The 19,516-nt window shown below is 42.8% G+C and overlaps 1 protein-coding gene across 1 annotated transcript in view; it reads right to left on the reverse strand.

Annotated features, from left to right (window-relative positions):
* UBR3 (ubiquitin protein ligase E3 component n-recognin 3) overlaps positions 1 to 19,516 on the reverse strand; it is a 149,202-nt gene that overhangs the window by 82,377 nt on the left and 47,309 nt on the right. Inside the window, exons 11-18 of the mRNA XM_073646979.1 lie at positions 17,399 to 17,485; positions 15,016 to 15,081; positions 11,615 to 11,704; positions 10,892 to 11,020; positions 10,745 to 10,797; positions 10,321 to 10,454; positions 3,277 to 3,362; positions 1,505 to 1,646 (exon numbers count right to left, since the gene is read on the reverse strand). Of these exons, the coding sequence (XP_073503080.1) occupies positions 1,505 to 1,646; positions 3,277 to 3,362; positions 10,321 to 10,454; positions 10,745 to 10,797; positions 10,892 to 11,020; positions 11,615 to 11,704; positions 15,016 to 15,081; positions 17,399 to 17,485 (787 nt within the window). The remainder of the gene's footprint in view (positions 1 to 1,504; positions 1,647 to 3,276; positions 3,363 to 10,320; positions 10,455 to 10,744; positions 10,798 to 10,891; positions 11,021 to 11,614; positions 11,705 to 15,015; positions 15,082 to 17,398; positions 17,486 to 19,516) is intronic.

Raw genomic sequence — 19,516 nt, forward strand, 5'->3', positions numbered from 1 at the left:
CACTGACTACAGTGACTGGAAGGAAAATTTCACACATCCGCAAATCACCGTCCAAGTATGAACCGGCCGCAGGTCTCCTGACCCGAACAATCTCACAGGTATATGTGAAACTGACGTGTTTGGGTCAAAAGACCTGAGACCGGTCTGTACATCGCAGCCCGTACTCATTTGTGGATGTGGAACGCTGCACGTCTTTTTTTGTTTTTTTTTTAACGGTATAGAAAAGCACAGACTGTGCTTAAAAGGGTATTCCCATCTGCAAGATCCTATCCCAATATGTAGTAAGATTAATAATATTAATATTAGCAAATAACTTCAATTAGGAATTTAGTATAGTTCTTCTGATTTGCAATGTCGCTTACCCCATGTGCAGGTCATTGTCGTAGCTTAGGTATCCATGGTTACAACCACTAATAACTAACTGTCACTATATGAGTGATGGTAACCATTGATCCCCAAGCTACTGCAATGCCCTGCACATGAGGAAAGTGACATTGCGAATCAGAATAACTATACTACATTTGTAATTGGAGGTATTTGCTAATATTATTACACCTACTACATATTGGGATAGGATCTTGCAGATGGGAATACCCTTTTAACCTTAGAGAGCGCCACCACAAAAAAAAATAAAGTGTTTCACACACTAATTTTTTCCCTTTTAAACACCTACAAAATAAAAAAATAAATGAATGTCAAGTCTTTTTTACAAGCATTTTGATGGCTTTTTTTTCCATTATGTATGTTATATTTGTAACATGCATTTTTTTGTGGTGTTTTTGAAATTTTAGAGAAATTTGGACCTAGATAAAAAGCAAAAAGCAATGTGCAAAAAAAAAAAAAAAAGCAAATGCTTCCTTTTTGGCCACGTTCAGTATCTTACATCAGTATTTGTAACCAAAAATCAGGAGTGGAACAATCAGAGGAAAAGTATAATAGAAACACGTCACCACTTCTGCATTTATCACCCACTCCTGGTTTTGGCTTACAAATACTGATGTGTGAACGTGGCCTAAACCCAGTTTTAATGAGTAATTTACTTTTGGACACATTGTTCTGTCTTGTGCATACTGCTATCCGCAATGGGCGCTTCTATCCCATGGATAGGCTCGGCACCAGGACCGCTGCAGATTTCATCTTTAGACACGTCACTATGACATGTGAAAAGTTTTGTAGAGGAACACATTCATGTAAACTTGTTCTGGGAAGATCTCTGGGGATTATTTTGGTCACTCAGACCGATCATACACACAGCCTAGAATGTGACTGTTCTCTTCTCCGTGAGATAAAGTAGGGGATTTGATGCCTCACCCATGAAATAAAGCCCCTCTGATACAGTCAATCAATGGCAAAAAAGTTTTATTACCGGTTCCACCAGAGTCCCCTGAGTTCTGTATGATACACACAGTACAGCTGTGATCCTACATGACAGCTGGGACAAGGCTGAGGTCACGTCACCCCAGGAGGAGACTCCTAAAATACGACAATCAAAGGCAACACTTACCCTTTGGCGTGTACATCCCCTGCTGCATGGATCCTCCGGGCTCAAATACGGGAGCTTTAAAGTCAGCGACTGCCGACAACACAGATTCAAAGCTGCAGCTTCCCGGCATTATACCGCTCTTGGGATTAGGGCTTTCTGGAATGTAAACTAGAAGGTCAGGAAAACAAGCGTAGAGGATCACGATAAAAGGGAACCCGTCAGCATGGATATGCCGTGCAATCTGTAGGGAGAGTGTTATAGGGCCAGAGGAGCAGATCAGATTGCTATATAGATTTGTGGGAAGACATTTAATGTATTTTTCTTTTTTCTTAATCCCTCCTCTTTTTATAACTAGTGAGTCCAGTGGGCGATCCTAATTTTTATAGGAGTCCAGTGGGTGGTCCTAATCAGTGACTATCAGCTTTCCCTGTATAAATGTACACAGGAATAGCTGTCAATTACTAGACTCTTTATAACCATTTATAGCCAGATACCTCCTCTCAGTGTTGCACTGTGACGTGGCATTCAAATTTAAGGGGTTGTCCAGTACTTTTAGATTGACGGCCTAACAACATATTAGATTAATGGGGTTGCGACACTCGGTACCGCCGCCGATCAGCTGTTCCAGGTGCTGGCCAGATGTGATTAGTTGCGGAGCTGCACAGCGCCATCAACTGTATAGTGGCCGCGGCCGGGTATTGCAAAATTACCCCTATTCAAATAAAAAAGGGGTGGATCTGCAGTACCAGCTGCAACCACCATCGGGGGCTGTTCCACAACTGAACACATCAAGTGGTAGCGGGAACAACTGATCGTTGAGAGGGCCGGGTGTCGCATCCCCACGATCTGACATTGCGGAACTACCGTAAGGAAAGGCCATAAATATAGAAGTTCTAGACAACCCCTTTAACAGACCGAGATTACACACCTCCCCGATAGGGGATTCCTTATGATTAACTCCCAAAAATGTGTTACAAGGTGCATAAAAAGGAAATTGTGTAAGAAAAATGACCTAACAGTCAATTCAGAAAATATCAATAGCCACTTGTAATTATTTAAAAAACAAAAACCTAGTGACACATCTTAACAAATATATATGTGTGTATATATACACATATATATACATATACACACACATACATTATATATATATATATATATATATATATATATATATATGCAGTACAGACCAAAAGTTTGGACACACCTTCTCATTTAAAGATTTTTCTGTATTTTCATGACTATGAAAATTGTACATTCACACTGAAGGCATCAAAACTATGAATTAACACATGTGGAATTATATACTTAACAAAAAAGTGTGAAACAACTGAAAATATGTCTTATGTTCTAGGTTCTTCAAAGTAGCCACCTTTTGCTTTAAAGCTCATCAAGAGAATGCCAAGAGTGTGCAAAGCAGTCATCAAAGCAAAAGGTGGCTACTTTGAAGAACCTAGAATATAAGAAATATTTTCAGTTGTTTCTCACTTTTTTGTTAAGTATATAATTCCACATGTGTTAATTCATAGTTTTGATGCCTTCAGTGTGAATGTAGAATTTTCATAGTCATGAAAATACAGAAAAATCTTTAAATGAGGTGTGTCCAAACTTTTGGTCTGTACTGTATATGCACACACACATTTTTTTTTTCTTTTTTAAAGCGGATTGCAATAAAAAAGGGATGCATTAGATTAACCAAAAGGATATTTGGAGCTATGGCAAGTAAATGATCTCCTAAAAGCTAAGTGAAGCTATATACTGGGGCAAATCCGGTAAGAAGTGTGAAAGGATATAAGGTCGAGCAGCGAGCTGTGAGTGCGGTCATTCATACATAACTGAGCGATCATCTCTGCTCTGAGGATCTCGTCGTCGGTCATTCCTAAAATCAGAGAAAGTAAAGGTTATTGGGGGGGGTGAAATCAATATTCCAAGTCAGGACCTAATAATACATATTATATAGCCTTGATCCGGTCTAGCTTGTATGACTTAAGGATACCATAATATTTTAATAAAAAGGAATAGCCCCGTTTTATTTTACTATACAGCTTTTAGTTTACTTGAGAATTTAACGTGCCGCAAAAGAGCCTTGAAGGGTTTCCCCACAATTGACATTTACTCCTAATCCAAAGGAGAGATGACAGATATTTGATCACCCCGCGACCCCCCACTTATCCCCAGTACAGCCAGGTATATTTTTATCTGAAACACCAGAGCGTCTCAGAGAGAATATATTTAGATCACCGCTGAAAGAAAGGGACAGTACTCTCCCTGTGTGCACAGGGGAAGAGGCGGAGGGGGGGGTGGGGTGGCGAGGCGGCTTTAGCCTCGTCTCTGGCTACGGTTTGGGCAGCATGAATCAGATGACAGGTTCCCTTTACCCCCGAGGGTGGTTTGCACGTTAATGACCAGAACAATTTATGCAATTCTGACCACTGTCACATTATGAGGTAATTACTCTGGAACGCTTCAACGGATCCCCCTGATTCTGAGATTGTTTTTTTCGTGACATATTGTACTTCATGATTGTGGTAAAGTTTCTTCGATATCACTTGCGTTTATTTGTGAAAAAAATGGAAATTTGGCGAAAATGTTGAAAATGTAGCATTTTTCAAAAAATTTGAATTTTCATGCCCTTAAATCAGAGAGATATGTCACACAAAAGAGTTAATAAATAACATTTCCCACATGTCTACTTTACATCAGCACAATTTTGGAACCAAAATTTTTTTTTGTTAGGGAGCTATAAGGGTTAAAAGTTGACCAGCGATTTCTCATTTTTCCAACAAAATGTACAAAACCACTTTTTTTTTTTTTTTTTTTTTTAGGGACCACATCACATTTGAAGTGACTTTGAGGGGTCTTTATGACAGAAAATACCCAAAAGTGACACCATTCTAAAAACTGCACCCCTCAAGGTGCTCAAAACCACATTCAAGAACCTTATTAACCCTTCAGGTGCTTCACAGGAATTTTTGGAATGTGGAAGAAAAAAAATGAACATTTAACTTTTTTCACAAAAATGTTACTTTAGACTCAATTTTTTTTTATTTTCGCAGGGGTAACAGGAAAAAATGGACCCCAAAATTTGTTGTGCAATTTCCCCTGAGCAAGTCGATACCCCATATGTGGGGGAAAACCACTGTTTGGGCGCACGGCAGGGCTCGGAAGGGAAGGAGCGTCATTTGACTTTTTGAATGTAAAATTAGCTTGAATAATTAGCGGACGCCATGTTGCGCTTGGAGAGCCCCTGATGAGCCTAAACAGTGGAAAACCCCACAAGTGGAAACTAGACCCCTCAGGGAACTTATCTAGATTTTTGGTGAGCACCCTGAAACCCCAAGTGCTTTACAGAAATTTATAACATGGAGCCGTGAAAAAAAAAAAAAAAAAAATCTAACTTTTTCCACAAAAATTATGTTTTAGCCCCAATTTTTTTATTTTCACAAGGGTAAGAGGAGAAAATGGACCCCAAAAACTGTTGTGCAATTTCTCCTGAGTACGCCAATACCCCATATGTGGGGAAAATACAGTGTTTGGGCGCACGGCAGAGTTCAGAAGGGAAGGAGCACTGTGTGACTTTTTGAACGCAAAATCGGCTGGAATCGAGAGCGGACGCCATGTTGCGTCTGGAGAGCCCCTGATGTGCCTAAACAGTAGAAACCCCCCACAAGTGACTCCATTTTGGAAACTACACCCCTCAAGGATTTTATCAAGGGGTATAGTTAACATTTTGAACCCAGAGGTACAACAGAATTTGATAACTTATTCAATATGATGACCTAATGTGGTCATTAGTCTTGAGCGCAAGTGCTCGCTACTTGAGTCTGCATCGGGTACTCAGGTATGCACCATTTATCGCGGGTGCTCGAGTGACATGCTCGAGCCCCTGTCTGCATGTTTCACGGTTGTTAGACACCCAAAAAAAAACATGCGGGGATCGCTCGCGCATGGCAGGCAATCCCAGCAACGTGTTTTTTTTTGGGCCGCGAAGCATATGGGGCGGAGACTCGAGCATCCGCGATACTCAGTGCATACCCAAGCACCCGATGCAAACTCAAGTAGCGAGCACTTGTGCTCAACACTAGTCGCCATATCGTCATCTTTTTTTTTTTTTTTCACATTTGAAAAAAAATCCCAACTCTAACCCCAACCCCAACCCTAACCCTAGAGTTTATTTTTCACGCCCTTCCTCGTGCGGTTTACGTGATTAGACGACTTTATTCTTCGTGTCGGTGCGATTAGAGCGATACCAGAATAATATCGGGTTTTTATGATTGACAGCTGTCGCACACTAAAGGAAGCATTTTTTTGTAAAATCTAGTTTTTGCATCGTTATATTTTGATAGCTATAATTTTCCCATATTTTGGCCGACAGTCATGTGACGGCTTGTTTTTTGCGGGATGAGTTGACGTTGTTATTGGTGCCATTTTCAGGCACGTGACATTTTTTGATCACTTTCTATTCCGATTTTTGGGAGGCAGAATAAATAAAACACATTAATTCCGGAATTGTTTTTATGTTTTTTTTTTTTTTATGCTGTTCCGCGTGTGGTAAAATTGATAAGGCAGCGTTATTCTTTGGGTCAGTACGTTTACAGCGGTACTACAGTTATATCGTTTTTCTATGTTTTGGCGCTTTTACACAATAAAAGCTATTTTATAGAAAAAGATTTTTTTTGCATTGCTTTATTCTGAGAGCTATAACTTTTTGATTTTTCGGATGATGGAGCTGTATGGCGGCTTGTTTTTTTGCGGGACAAGATGACGTTTTCAGCGGTACCATTTTTTATTTATATTCGTCTTTTTGATCGCGTGTTGTTCCATTTTTTGTTTGGCGGTATGATAAAACATTGTTTTTTGCTTTGTTTTTTATTTTTATTTTACCGTGTTAACTAAAGGGGTTAACTAGTGGGACAGTTTTATAGGTCAGGTCGTTCCAGACGTGGCGATACCAAATGTGTGTACTTTTATTGTTTTTTTTTTTTTTTTTCAGAATAATATTTATTGATGGGTACATTATATTTTTATTATTGGTGGATTATTTTTTTTATATATTTTTGCAAAAAAAAAAAATTATTTATTTTTTAAATTTTTTAACACTTTTTGGACTTTTATACTTTGTCCCACTATGGGACTTTCACTTTTTACATTCTGATCGCCTGTAGAGCATAAGGATGGAGCACCATCCCTGTGCTATACAGGCTGTCAGCGCTGCAGATGCAGAAGATACTTTGGTCATGCACTGCGCATGACCAAAGTATCTTCCTGCTGTCTGGTGACCCGGATGTTGTCATGACGACATCGGGTCGTCATGGCAACATAAGGGAAGCCGCGGCTGGAGGCCGGGAGAGGAGGTCAGTATCGCGATCACCTCTCCTTGCCCCCGCAATGCTGCGATCGACTTCAAATCGCAGCATTACGGGGGTTAATGTGTCGGGAGCGGTGCGGGACCGCTCCCAGCACATAGCACCGGGTGTCCGCTGTGACAATCAGCTGACACCCGGCGGCGATCGCGACCACACAGCCTGTGTGCGGGCGAAGTCAACAGGGCGTACTAATACGTACCTGGCTCTTAACCCCTTCCCGACCCGTGTCACACCGTTTGTGACATGGAAAACAGTTCGTTCCCGACCCATGTCACAGCGTCTGTGACATGGAGGGAAAGAGCCCCTGCAGCGCCTGCGAGCGGGATCGCTCAGGTTTCACAGTTGCTACTGCAACTGGACATCCTGAAGTCGACCCCCCGGGGGGTGGATTAACCCCCCCGTGCCTGGGACCCCTCCGATTGGCAGTTTCACTAAAAGTGAAAATGAAACAGCCAATCGGTATGAATTAAATATTTCACCAATGAAAATTGGTGTAATATTTAAATCTGGGCATGGCCTGATGCTTACAGCATCAGCCATTGGCTGGGGGGAGTGTCACCTCTGTCCCCCCCTCCCCCCAGATCTGATTGGGGGGCTAGCGTCACATGGATACTAGCCCCAATCAGATGTGGAGGGAGTTTTTCATGATGGCCGCAACTGCCCAGCTCCTACCCGTCCATGGATCGTGTGCCGGCCATTGTGGACCCTCTGCTGCTGCCCCCCCGTGGACCCTCTGCTGCCGCCGCTGATCGCCTGCTGCCGCCGCTGATCTGCATCAGGTAGTATTGCCCCCACTCCCCCCCGACCCCCCCTCCACCTTCATACCTGCACCCCGACCGCTGCTCCCTCTCCCACGTCTTCATCCACCGGCTGCTGCTCTCCTTCTGACAGCCGGTGGACTGTGATCACAGCAGCAGCAGGCTCAGTGTAAATGCCCTGCTCCTGTGATCAAACCCACCATCCCCCAGTCCCAGTGATATCACCCCCCACCTCCCAATAATCACTCCTCCCCCCAGTGTTCACCCCCCCTGTCCCCAGTGTTCACCCCCCCCCGTCCCCAGTGTTCACCCCCCCCCGTCCCCAGTGTTCACCCCCACCTGTCCCCAGTGTTCACCCCCCCATCCCAGTGATCATCCCCCCCCCGCAAACCCAGTGATCACCCCCCTGCTGCTGGCTCCTGCTCCCCTTTCTGCCCCAGTAATCACCCCCCTGATGCTGCCGGCCTCCTACCCCCCTTGCTGCTGCCGGCTCCTGCCCCAGTGATCACCCCCCTTGCTGCTGCCGGCTCCTGCCCCAGTGATCACCCCCCTTGCTGCAGCTGCTGGCTCCTCCATCTCTTCAGCCCCCCCCTACGCCTGACAGCCCCCACACGTGACTGCAGAAGGTTACACCAAGCACACACACTATAATAAAGTTTCGATTTTTTTTTTTTTTTTTTTTTTTACACACGCACACAGCACACAAAATGTCCCGCCCGTCCCACTCATCCCAGTCTAGGGCGTACTAAGCTTAGGAGGCTATGTCAGGTTGGTGTGTGTGTTGTAGTGTGTGTGTGTGTGTGGTGTATACACTACAATATACCACACCGCACACCAACCTGACATACACTACACAATGGTGTCCGCTAACAAATTGGAACCATGTTGCGTTTGGAGAGTCCCTGTGTGCCCAAACATTGGAGCTCCCCCACAAGTGACCCCATTTTGGAAACTAGACCCCCCAAGGCACCTATCTAGATGCATAGTGAGCACTTGGAACCCCCAGTTGCTTCACAAATTGATTCATAAAAATGAAAAAGTGGAAAAAAAAAACACTTTTATTTTTACGGATTAATTTGTGAAGTACCTGGGGGTTCCAAGTGCTCACTATGCATCTAGATAGGTGCCTTGGGGGGTCTAGTTTCCAATATGGGGTCACTTGTGGGGGAGCTCCAATGTTTGGGCACACAGCGGCTCTCCAAACGCGACATGGTGTCCGCTAACAAATTGAATGTAAAATCGGCTCAAATTGTTAGCGGACACCATGTTGCGTTTGGAGAGCCCCTAATGTGCCTAAACAGTGGAGCTCCCCCACAAGTGACCCCATTTTGGAAACTAGACCCCCCAAGGCACCTATCTAGATGCATAGTGAGCACTTGGAACCCCCAGGTGCTTCACAAAATGATCTGTGAAAACAAAAAAGTACTTTTTTTTTTCACAAAAATTTTCTTTTAGCCTAATTTTTTTAATTTTCACATGGGTAACAGGATAAAATGCATCCTAAAATGTATTGGTCAATTTCTCCTGAGTACACTGATACCTCATATGTGGTCATAAACCACTGTTTGGGCGCATGGCAGGGCTCAGAAGAGAAGGAGCGCAATTTGACTTTTGGAGCTAATTTTCCATTCAAAAAGTAAAATGGCGCTCCTTCCCTTCTGAGCCCTGCCGTGTGCCCAAACAGTGGTTTATGACCACAAATGAGGTATCAGTGTACTAAGGAGAAATTGACCAACAAATTTTAGGATGCATTTTATCCTGTTACCCATGTGAAAATTAAAATATTTAGGCTAAAAGAAAATTTTTGTTAGAAAAATAAAAATGTTCATTTTTTTCTTCCATGTGGCTTTAGTTCCTGTGATGCACCTGAAGGGTTAATAATCTTCTTGAATGTAGTTTTGAGTAGCTTGAGGGGTGCAGTTTTTGGAATGGTGTCACTTTTGGGTGTTTTCTGTCATAAAGACCCCTCAAAGGGACTTCAAATGTGATGTGGTCACTAAAAAAATGGTTTTGTAAATTTTGCTGGAAAAAAGATAAATTGCTGATGAACTTCGAACCCTTCAAACTTCCTACCAAAATTTTTTTTTTTTCCAAAATTGTGCTGATGTAAAGTAGACATGTGGGAAATGTTATTTATTAACTATTTTGTGTCACATCACTCTCTGGTTTAGTAGAATAAAAATTCAAAATTTGAAAATTGCAAAATTTTCACATTTTTTCCCATATTTTTGATTTTTTCACAAATAAACGCAAATATTATCGACCTAAATTTAATACTAACATGAAGCCCAATATGTCACGAAAAAACAATCTCAGAATCGCTAGGATCCGTTGAAGTGTTCCAGAGTTTTTACTTCGTAAAGGGACACTGGTCAGAATTGACAAAAATGCCAAGGTCTTTAGGGTCAAAATAGGCTGGGTCCTGAAGGGGTTAAAGCCCAGGGCGCAGGTACGTATTAGTACGCCTTGGGCTGTAAAGGGGTTAAAGACTGCAAGACGCAGAGTGTGGCGCTTGGCTTTTTCCTGAGCTGCAAAAACATACATCAACTGTGGGCACGTGTGGCGCTGTTTCTGGAAGAAAACAGCCATGTTTTCCTATTCCTCAAAAATCCCTTTAAGCAATGAATATGTTAAAAGGAGTAGCAAGCAGTTAGAAGGTCTAAAAGTCTAAAGGTTTCACAAATATAGGAGGTCAAACACCGGCACAACTTACCCAAATGTAAGCGGAGACTTAACAGGATAACCAGAAATGTCAGCGCTCCTTCAAGCATCGACCTTTCATGATCCGAGTCAAGGACTAAGTTCTGGTGTTGGGAGGCCATTGTTAAAAGGTCCACAACCTTAAACCTTAGATAGAAAGGGAGGCACTTTAAAAAATGATGAAAAAGTGCATTATGAACTGAAGTGCAGATCTCAGATGTAAATCAACTGGAGGTGGTTTCGGAGTATAATTCATATGGATAACACTTTTTTTAAGCTAAAATTCACATGAAAAAGCTAGGTGTGAACATACACTAATGGTGCCATGCTGCAATACCAGACAACTTTTAGAAAAGCGTGGCACTGTTGATGGAAAAAAAGCATCCATGTTTTTCATTTTCAGAAGAGGCAATTCGTATTCCATTTTACAATCTTACCTTTCAAAAACTGATGAAATAAAGTAGTCTGGGTCTAGTTTGGATGCACAAACCTGAATCAGAAAAAAACAAAAATGAAAGGATTGGGCAAATTTACAAGTAGTAATAGAAGTAATGGGACAAGAAAGTCTGCGATTGAGAACTTACCTGCAACAGGTAGATGTCCGGATCAATCATGGAATTACAGAAATGTGACTGTACGTAGGTCATCGCTTGTCCTTTGATTTGAAGGCCGTTCCGTACCCACATATTGCTGTGAATTTCAGACAAGCTGGCCTAGAACAAAACCAGGACAAATGAGGACGACTCAAAATTGTGAGGATGTCTACAGAACGTGCTCCCCATGCTACATGGAGTGATAAATCATAAAAATCTTGCATTGTTTGTTCTATTACCACCCGTACTATCTTATAGGCAAATTTCCATTAACAAATTTAATTTACAAAAATGAAAAGGAAAAAAAAAAAATCATCAGCAATAAATACGGAACCACAAGTAGCATGAATCTGAGCCTGCGTTCTGCGTTCAGAGAAAGTATAGCTGGAAGATCAGGCCGATCAAAGAAATACACCAGACTAGTCCCAGCGTGGCTTCAGATGATTGACAGGTCTCTCGCTATGGAAATACCTGTCAATCATGTGCAGCAGCGTTGCAAGAAGCCTGTCATTGATGGTGTCAGACTAGTCTCGTCTCCAGCTTTTGTCTCTGAAACACTGGAGCATTAAGAATCCATCATTTTGCATCTCCGATGATACCAGAGTGCAATAAAACCGGTGTGATCTACTAGGAAATGTCTATGATCACCGTGATGATTACCAGACAAAAGACAAGCAGCGCAACACCCGCACGTCTCAGGGAGAGGCCCCGTACCTGGATTAACAGTGGGTGAACCATCAGCTTCATCAGCATTTCCTGGTCAGGCAAAATAGAATCCAAATCTATCTCCTGACACTTCACAGCCTGCCGGAGAAAAGAGAGAAAGTTAGTAATTTTATGTACATGTGACTAATAGGAGGAGGGAACAGAACACTACATGTGCTTTATTAGTAAGATGATCATTCCTATCTACTAGGGGTCATGGATCACTTTCTCCCCATAGCTACACATATGTAGCTGCTTTCGTGTCAACTCCACCGAGAGCCGCAGATTTAATATCTCTTTGCGACTACAATGTCCATTTAGAAAATGGAGCATGGACATAGAAAATCTATATGAGCCAGCAGAGGAGCGGAGCTCATCTGTGCAACAGAAACCCAGACGACTGGTAGAGACACAGAATACAGGTATAGGAAGCCGGATCCTGACCGATCTCTACAGAAACTCCTCTGCATTCTTGTTACAATAGAGAAGAATGATCTTCTCTTATCTCTCTGTGAAAATACTGAAGGCGACGCTGAATTTGGGTTCTCCATTCAGTCTCGGGCCCGCGGCGTACCACCTCTGGCCCCTGGGCATACAACCTCTGGCTCCTCGACCCCGGCGTACAACCTCTGGCCCCCCGCCATGCCGTCTACATTTACTAACCTGTGACAGAGCGGCCGGTGGTGCAGAGCTCACTGATACCAGCGGGGTCCGGTAATAGGAGCCACTGATGTAACAAGCCTATTTATGACATTTTTTCCTCCTCAATCTTACCCCATCACCTGTGCGCAATAATATTATTGAGAAGTGGGAGGATCCGAAGTAACTCCACGAAGTGGAGACCCTGTAAAGATGCAGAGCGGGGGGCCGAGTGCTGAGGAGCAGAGGGCAGAAAAGTCACCAACACTCTGCTGACCCTATAACAACAGAGTCCAAACCTTCTCTGGCATTAACATCAGTGTAAAATTTGTGCCCCCACCGGGAGCTTCATGGCTGAGCACCTGCATACAGCCGTACATCACCAAGCACAATGCTGAGCGTCACATGGAGTGGTGTAAAGCTGCCACAACTGGACTCTGGAGAAAACGTGTTGAGTGCAGTGACATTTTATGCTTCTCTATCTGGCATCTGATGCACAAGTCAGGGTTCGGTGAATGCCAGGAGAAGGTTACTTGCCTGACTGCACTTTACCAGCTGTAAAGTCTGGTGCAGGAGGGATAATGCTATGGGCTGTTTTTCAGGGGTCGGCCTCTTCATTCGAGTGAAGGCAAATCTTAATGCTGAAGCTCCATTCATTCTCTAAGGGGCTGCCGATATCTGCGCTTAGCTCTTTCCAGCATCCCCATACAGAATGAATCAGTCGGGTGTCCGACCTACTGCATCATTTTGGAACGGGTATAAAAAGTTCCCTAAAGGGGAAAGAAGTTGGCGGTGGTCGGACCACCACCGATCAGCAAGTGATCACTTATCCTTTGGATAAGTAATAAAGGGGTTGCACAGTGAACCCAAGTTAAGTATAATAAGGTCCTTGGTTGTTGCTTTGCATGAGGCCTGAGTTATTATCTGTAGAAGGTGTGCGGTGAAGGCCCATGACAGTTACTGTAGAGTAAAATCTCACAGTCTCAGGTTATGAAGGAGTAAGAAAACACATTATAAGGCTGGTTAAACTGGTTACAACTACCGTATTTATCGGACTATAAGACACTTTTTTCCTCCAAAATTTTGGAGGAAAGTGGGGCGTGCGTCTTTTAGTCCGGATAATACATTACAGCTGTGGATGGTGGAGTGGGGAAGGGAGCGGCAGCGGAGTGGAGCACAGGCAGTAGGCGACTGCTGCAGCGATCACGTGTGCCCACTATTAAAGAGAATGAATATTCATTCTCCTTAATAGCACAGTCAGTTGCAGCGGCTGGCTTCCTGCTGGGGCTCAGCGATCACGTGTATCCGCTATTAGAGTGTATAAATATTCACTCCTTCCCACTCCCATGGGCATGGAGAAGAGTGAATATTCATTCTCTTTAGTAGTGGGCACACGTGAGCGCCGAGCCACTGGAGGAAGACGGCGTCTGCTGACACTGCGCACTATTAAATGAATATTTACTCCTCTCCACACCCATAGTCTCGGGGTGGAGAGGAGTGAATATGCCCGCAGCTCACCTCCGTGTCTGAGGGCACATGGCAGTGACATTATGTGCTGCTTGTATGCTGAGATCAGCTGCTGGCAGAACAGGAAGCAGCGCTGGAGCAGAGGGAAGGAAGGTGAGCAGAACTGTTTTTTTCATGTGTGCAGTGATGGGGAGCCATGCATACCAGGATGGGGGATCAAGGGGTGGCCAGGCATACCAGGACAAGGATGAGGGGTGCCATGCATACCAGGACAAGGATGAGGGGTGCCATGCATACGAGGATGGAGATGAGGGGTGCCATGCATACGAGGATGGGGATGAGGGGTGCCATGCATACGAGGATGGAGATGAGGGGTGCCATGCATACGAGGATGGGGATGAGGGGTGCCATGCATACGAGGATGGGGATGAGGGGTGCCATGCATACGAGGATGGAGATGAGGGGTGCCATGCATACGAGGATGGAGATGAGGGGTGCCATGCATACGAGGATGGAGATGAGGGGTGCCATGCATACGAGGATGGGGATGAGGGGTGCCATGCATACGAGGATGGGGATGAGGGGTGCCATGCATACGAGGATGGGGATGAGGGGTGCCATGCATACCAGGATGGGGATGAGGGGCGCTATGCATACCAGGATGGGGATGAGGGGTGCCATGCATAACAGGAAGAGGGATTAGGGGACCATGCAAACCAAGATTAGGATGAGGGCCATATATACCAGGATGGGGGATATTAGTATAGAATTGGGGGACATTACCCCTGTAACAGTGTAAGCAGCAAACCTCCCCCCTCCATAAAAGTGCTTCATGACCATATTTTTTGCTTATATTTTTTCCCCTATTTTCCTCCTCTAAAACCTAGGTGCGTCTTATAGTCGATATATGATAATCTGATGATATATTTTTATTAAAATAATTGATATAATGTCACATTACATTGCATGGTACCCACCCAAGAACTTTTTTTTGCATAATTATAAAGAAACTGCAAAATGAGAAACCAACTCCATACTAACACCTATGGATTTAGAAAGGGATGTCACAAAAGCTCCTGAAGGTGCAATGTATAGGTGCTCTGTATATAGTGTATATTGGGGATAGAGGGACCTCGATATATGATGTAACATATATAAAATAATGATATTCCTGGCCATCACATCGTATAAAGCACAGAGTAAAGGAGAAAAAAAAAAAAAGATATTGAGATGAATTGTGGCAAACAACTTGTTACAAACAGAAGAAGTGCACCGAAAATACACACAGCAAACCACGTATGTACCTTGCTTAAAAACATGGCGTAGTAGCGATGCAGAGGCAAATGGAAGGTAACCTGATTCAGAGCAGGCTGGAAAAAAAAAAAGAATAAAAACCGTATTAGTTCATAAATGCTTAAACTTACACCCATGCATAACATATGAAAACACAATCTCAGATCATGAACTTCGGTACATTTACAAAAGATTTGAGAAAAAGAAAATACATTTATATCTACATCTGTCCTATAGACAATGGGAATGGAGTAGTAATTGTGGGACAACCCCTTGAGAAACAAATACCTGAATTGTGCTATTTCAATATCAGACACAGTACAGAAGGGGTCGCTGCGTCTGGGAAAAGCCCAAATCCATAATTGTGCATAGTCCGGTGGTTGAGCATAGTCCGTGCAACCCCAATCAAAATCTATAGGGTCGATGGAAACAAATCGTCTCAATTGTCTCCTCCTATCCTGTGGACAATTGACGAGTGTCCTTTGTGGGACAACCTCTACGTTTCTGTCTATATATTCACAAGACTAGGACGTAACTTTCTGCAATCCAGATGCCAGTCATAAAGTTGACAAAAAACGTTATTATGTGCGGGTGGTAAGATGTATAACTGTTCCCCCCTTACTGTGACACATCATCTTGGACTTGTGATAACCTGAAGACAAGTTCCTGCAGCCCATCCTTAAGTGACTGGGGGCTGCACACTCCCCTGCCTCCTGCGGGTGATGGGTTTCTCCAGGCTGGAGCTGCTTCTCATAGACATACATTGGAGAACCTGTAGACAGCACTCACAGATATTATAGACAGCGTAAGACTGTGGATTTTTATCACTGCTCTTATACGAAGCAGAAATCTTTCCTCCTGATGTCACTTACAACTTCCTTCCCTACCACCACCCCCTAAGGCTATGTTCACACAATGCGTTTTTTTGCAGCTTTTTTTAATGGAAATTAAAACCTGCTTTTTACAGTATCATCAAAAGCTACAAGATTTCAGAAATTTCATGTACACTCTTTTTCCTGACTGAATTGGAAAACTGCAGCGTGTATTAAATCCGCAGAATGTCAGTTGTGGCATTGCTTTTGCAGTGTTTCTTCATGCATAGAAAGCAATGAGAAATTGCAAATGCGCTGAAAATAATAATAAAAAAAAAAAAGCAACCAAGCAATTTAACAGAGTTTCTGGTAAATAAAAAACTTTATTAATTAAATGTTTACTGTAGACAAGCCCACATGTAAATCCCCCAAAAAAGAAAAAAAAAACCACTGCAAAAACGCCTTTCAGGACAAGACACCTTTTGTTTTACAAAGTCTATAGATGCACAAGATTTATCAAACAGAACCTCTTCCAAAATTGTGCCACATTTTTAGAAGGTCTAAAAATTTCACAAGTTTAGTAAATGTGCTGGACAGGAGCCGGAAGAAAAACCTTCAATGCTATTCCTTGACAAATCAAGAGCTGCACCTATAACTTTGGACATCGTATCACTTAAAGGCAAAGACTCAGGGCTATAATATCTTATCACTTATATGAAATATTCCTGTGCATCCACATCCATCTGATTTTTCACAGCTTTTCTTGGTCAGCAGAAAGCAGCTGTGTTTTTTTTAGAACATAAATGCAAACCTTTTGGATCAGATACCCCATTGTGCCAAATTTAGCAACTTTTTGATGCCAGAAAACTAGCATAGAGGGAATGATAAATTCCCCCATGAGATTTTTTTTCCCCTATAGATGTTGTATAAAAGTTTCTAATAATAATAAAATTATTTCTTCAATTGTCAATACAGACGTTGTAAGCAAAATTATTGAACATGTCTTAACTAAATGAACAATACTTAGCAGGGATGTGCAAGGTACAAATACAAAAAGTTAAGGCTTCATTCAGACAATCATTCTTCATGTAGACATTGTATCTGTTTTTCACAAATGGAACACTTACCTATTATAGTCTATGGGGCTTTTCACATGTTTAATGTTTGTTTTGTGGATTGTGCATCTGCCAAAATAATCATGGAAACTTGCCAGCTTTTCAACAAAGCCAGAGAACAAAAAACACCCAGAGAAGTCCATGGGTGCATAAAAGTCACAGAAACACACGGATGGCATCAGTGCACAGTAGGGGTGATGTCCGTGATCAGAATTGCAATAGGTAGGGAATGTTTTGCTGGTTATTTTTGTCTTTTTTAATGGCATATAAGAAAATCACTGATCAAACACTGAGTATAAAAACAGACCAAACACTGATGAGAATTTTTTTTTTTTACGCACAAGATAAATCACGGATGTCTGAATGAGGCCTTAGCAAACAATATTTAGAACATGAAAATCTGAGAGTCCACGAAATCTCACACCGGATAGCAGCAAGTACAAAATGATCCTACACGTCAGGCCTACCTCATCCACAAAGTTTATGGCATCAAACCAATCCTGAAGGGCTTCAAGGCAATACCGGACAACATTCCTTGTGTACTCCTGAGTCTCCTACAAGGAAAGCAGGGTCAGCTCAATATGCAATAAAAGCCATGTAAGTAACATATATAAAATACAATATACATACATGTATCACAGTATATACAGGTGCATCTCACTAAATTAGAATATCACAAAGATAATTTATTTCAGTTCTTCAATACAAAAAGTGAAACTCATATTATATAGAGTCATTACACACAGAGTGATCTATTTCAAGTGTTTATTTCAGTTAATGTTGATGATTATGGCTTACAGCCAATGAAAACACAAAAGTCATTATCTCAGTAAATTACAATAATTTACAAAAAACAACGGCAAAGGCTTCCTGAGCATTTAAAAAGGTCCATTAGTCTTTTTCAGTAGGCTCCACAATCATGGGGAAGACTGCTGACTTGACAGATGTCCAGAAGGCAGTCATTGACACACTCCACAAGGTCCCAGAGTTCCAATTTTCATTTGGAAATCAAGGTCCCAGAGTCTGGAGGAAGAGTGGAGAGGCCACAATCCAAGCTGCTTGAGGTCTAGTGTGAAGTTTCCACAATCAGTGATGGTTCGGGGAGCCATGACATCTGCTGGTGTAGGTCCACTGTGTTTTATCAAGACCAAAGTCAGCGCAGCCGTCTACCAGGAAATTTTAGAGCACTTCATGCTTCCCTCTGCCGACAAGCTTTTTGGAGATGGAAATGTCATTCTCCAGCAGGACTTGGCACCTGTCCACACTGCCAAAAGTATCAATACCTGGTTTACAAACAACAGTATCACTGTGCTTGATTGGCCAGCAAACTCGCCTGACCTTAACCCCATAGAGAATCTATTATAGAGAATCTATGGGGTATTGTCAAGAGGAAGATGAGAGACACCAGACCCAACAATGCAGACGAGCTGAAGGCTGCTATCAAAGCCACCTGGGCTTCCATAACACCTCAGCAGTGCCACAGGCTGATCGCCTCCATGCCACGCCGCATTGATGCAGTAATTGATGCAAAAGGAGCCCCGGCCAAGTATTGAGTGCATTTACTGAACATACATTTCAGTAGGACAACATTTCGGGTTTTAAAAACATTTTTCAAGCTGTTATCATCAAGTATTCTAGTTTACTGAGATAATGACTTTTGTGTTTTCATTGGCTGTAAGCCATAGTCATCAACATTAACAGAAATAAACACTTGAAATAGATCACTCTGTGTGTAATGACTCTATATAATATAGGAGTTTCACTTTTTGTATTGAAGAACTGAAATAAATTAACTTTTTGATGATATTCTAATTTAGCGAGATGCACCTGTAGGTAAAATGACAGTCTACTATAAAAGTCCAGCCTATAGCTTCACAGAAGTACCAACATGTAAGCCATGGAGTCAGCAGACCCCCAACCCATCGGCACCCCACGATAATGTCAAATGGGGAAGTTAATGGGCACCTAGAATGGATCGCTTTCAGCACCACAAGCTTTAAATACCAATTTTTTTTTTTTTTTACAGACAGGAAAAAAAGGAGATTTTTGTGTACTCACAGTAAAATCTCTTTCTCTTAGCCTCTAATTGGGGAACACAGGACCATGGGTGTTACGCTGCTGTCCACTAGGAGGCGACACTATGCGTAATATGAAAAAGATTAACCGTGGCTCCTCCTCTGCAGTATACACCCCTGGACGGCATCAGCCTTCTCCAGTTTTGTGCAAAAGCATTAGGAGGAACGTAACATGGATAACATAACCATGCCTATAAGAAGGCAACTATGTACGAGCTCAAAAAAAACCCAACAATATGAGAACTCAACATAACAGCCCGGAACGGGCGACAGGGTGGGAGCTGTGTCCCCCAATTAGAGGCGAAGAGAAAGATTTACGGTGAGTACACAAAAATCTCCTTTACTCTGTCGCCTCATTGGGGGACACAGGACCATAGGACGTCCCAAAGCAGTCCCTGGGTGGGAAGCAATGGACGAATATTATGTAGACGGGCCCCTACAATTGGGGCACCGCCGCCTGCAGAATACGTCTACCCAGGCTCGCGTCTGCTGAGGATTGGGTATGAACTC

The sequence above is a fragment of the Phyllobates terribilis genome, unplaced genomic scaffold, assembly GCF_046119375.1.
Source record: "Phyllobates terribilis strain yellow unplaced genomic scaffold, ASM4611937v1 Scaffold_9__5_contigs__length_417890890, whole genome shotgun sequence".
Classification (NCBI taxonomy): domain Eukaryota; kingdom Metazoa; phylum Chordata; class Amphibia; order Anura; family Dendrobatidae; genus Phyllobates; species Phyllobates terribilis.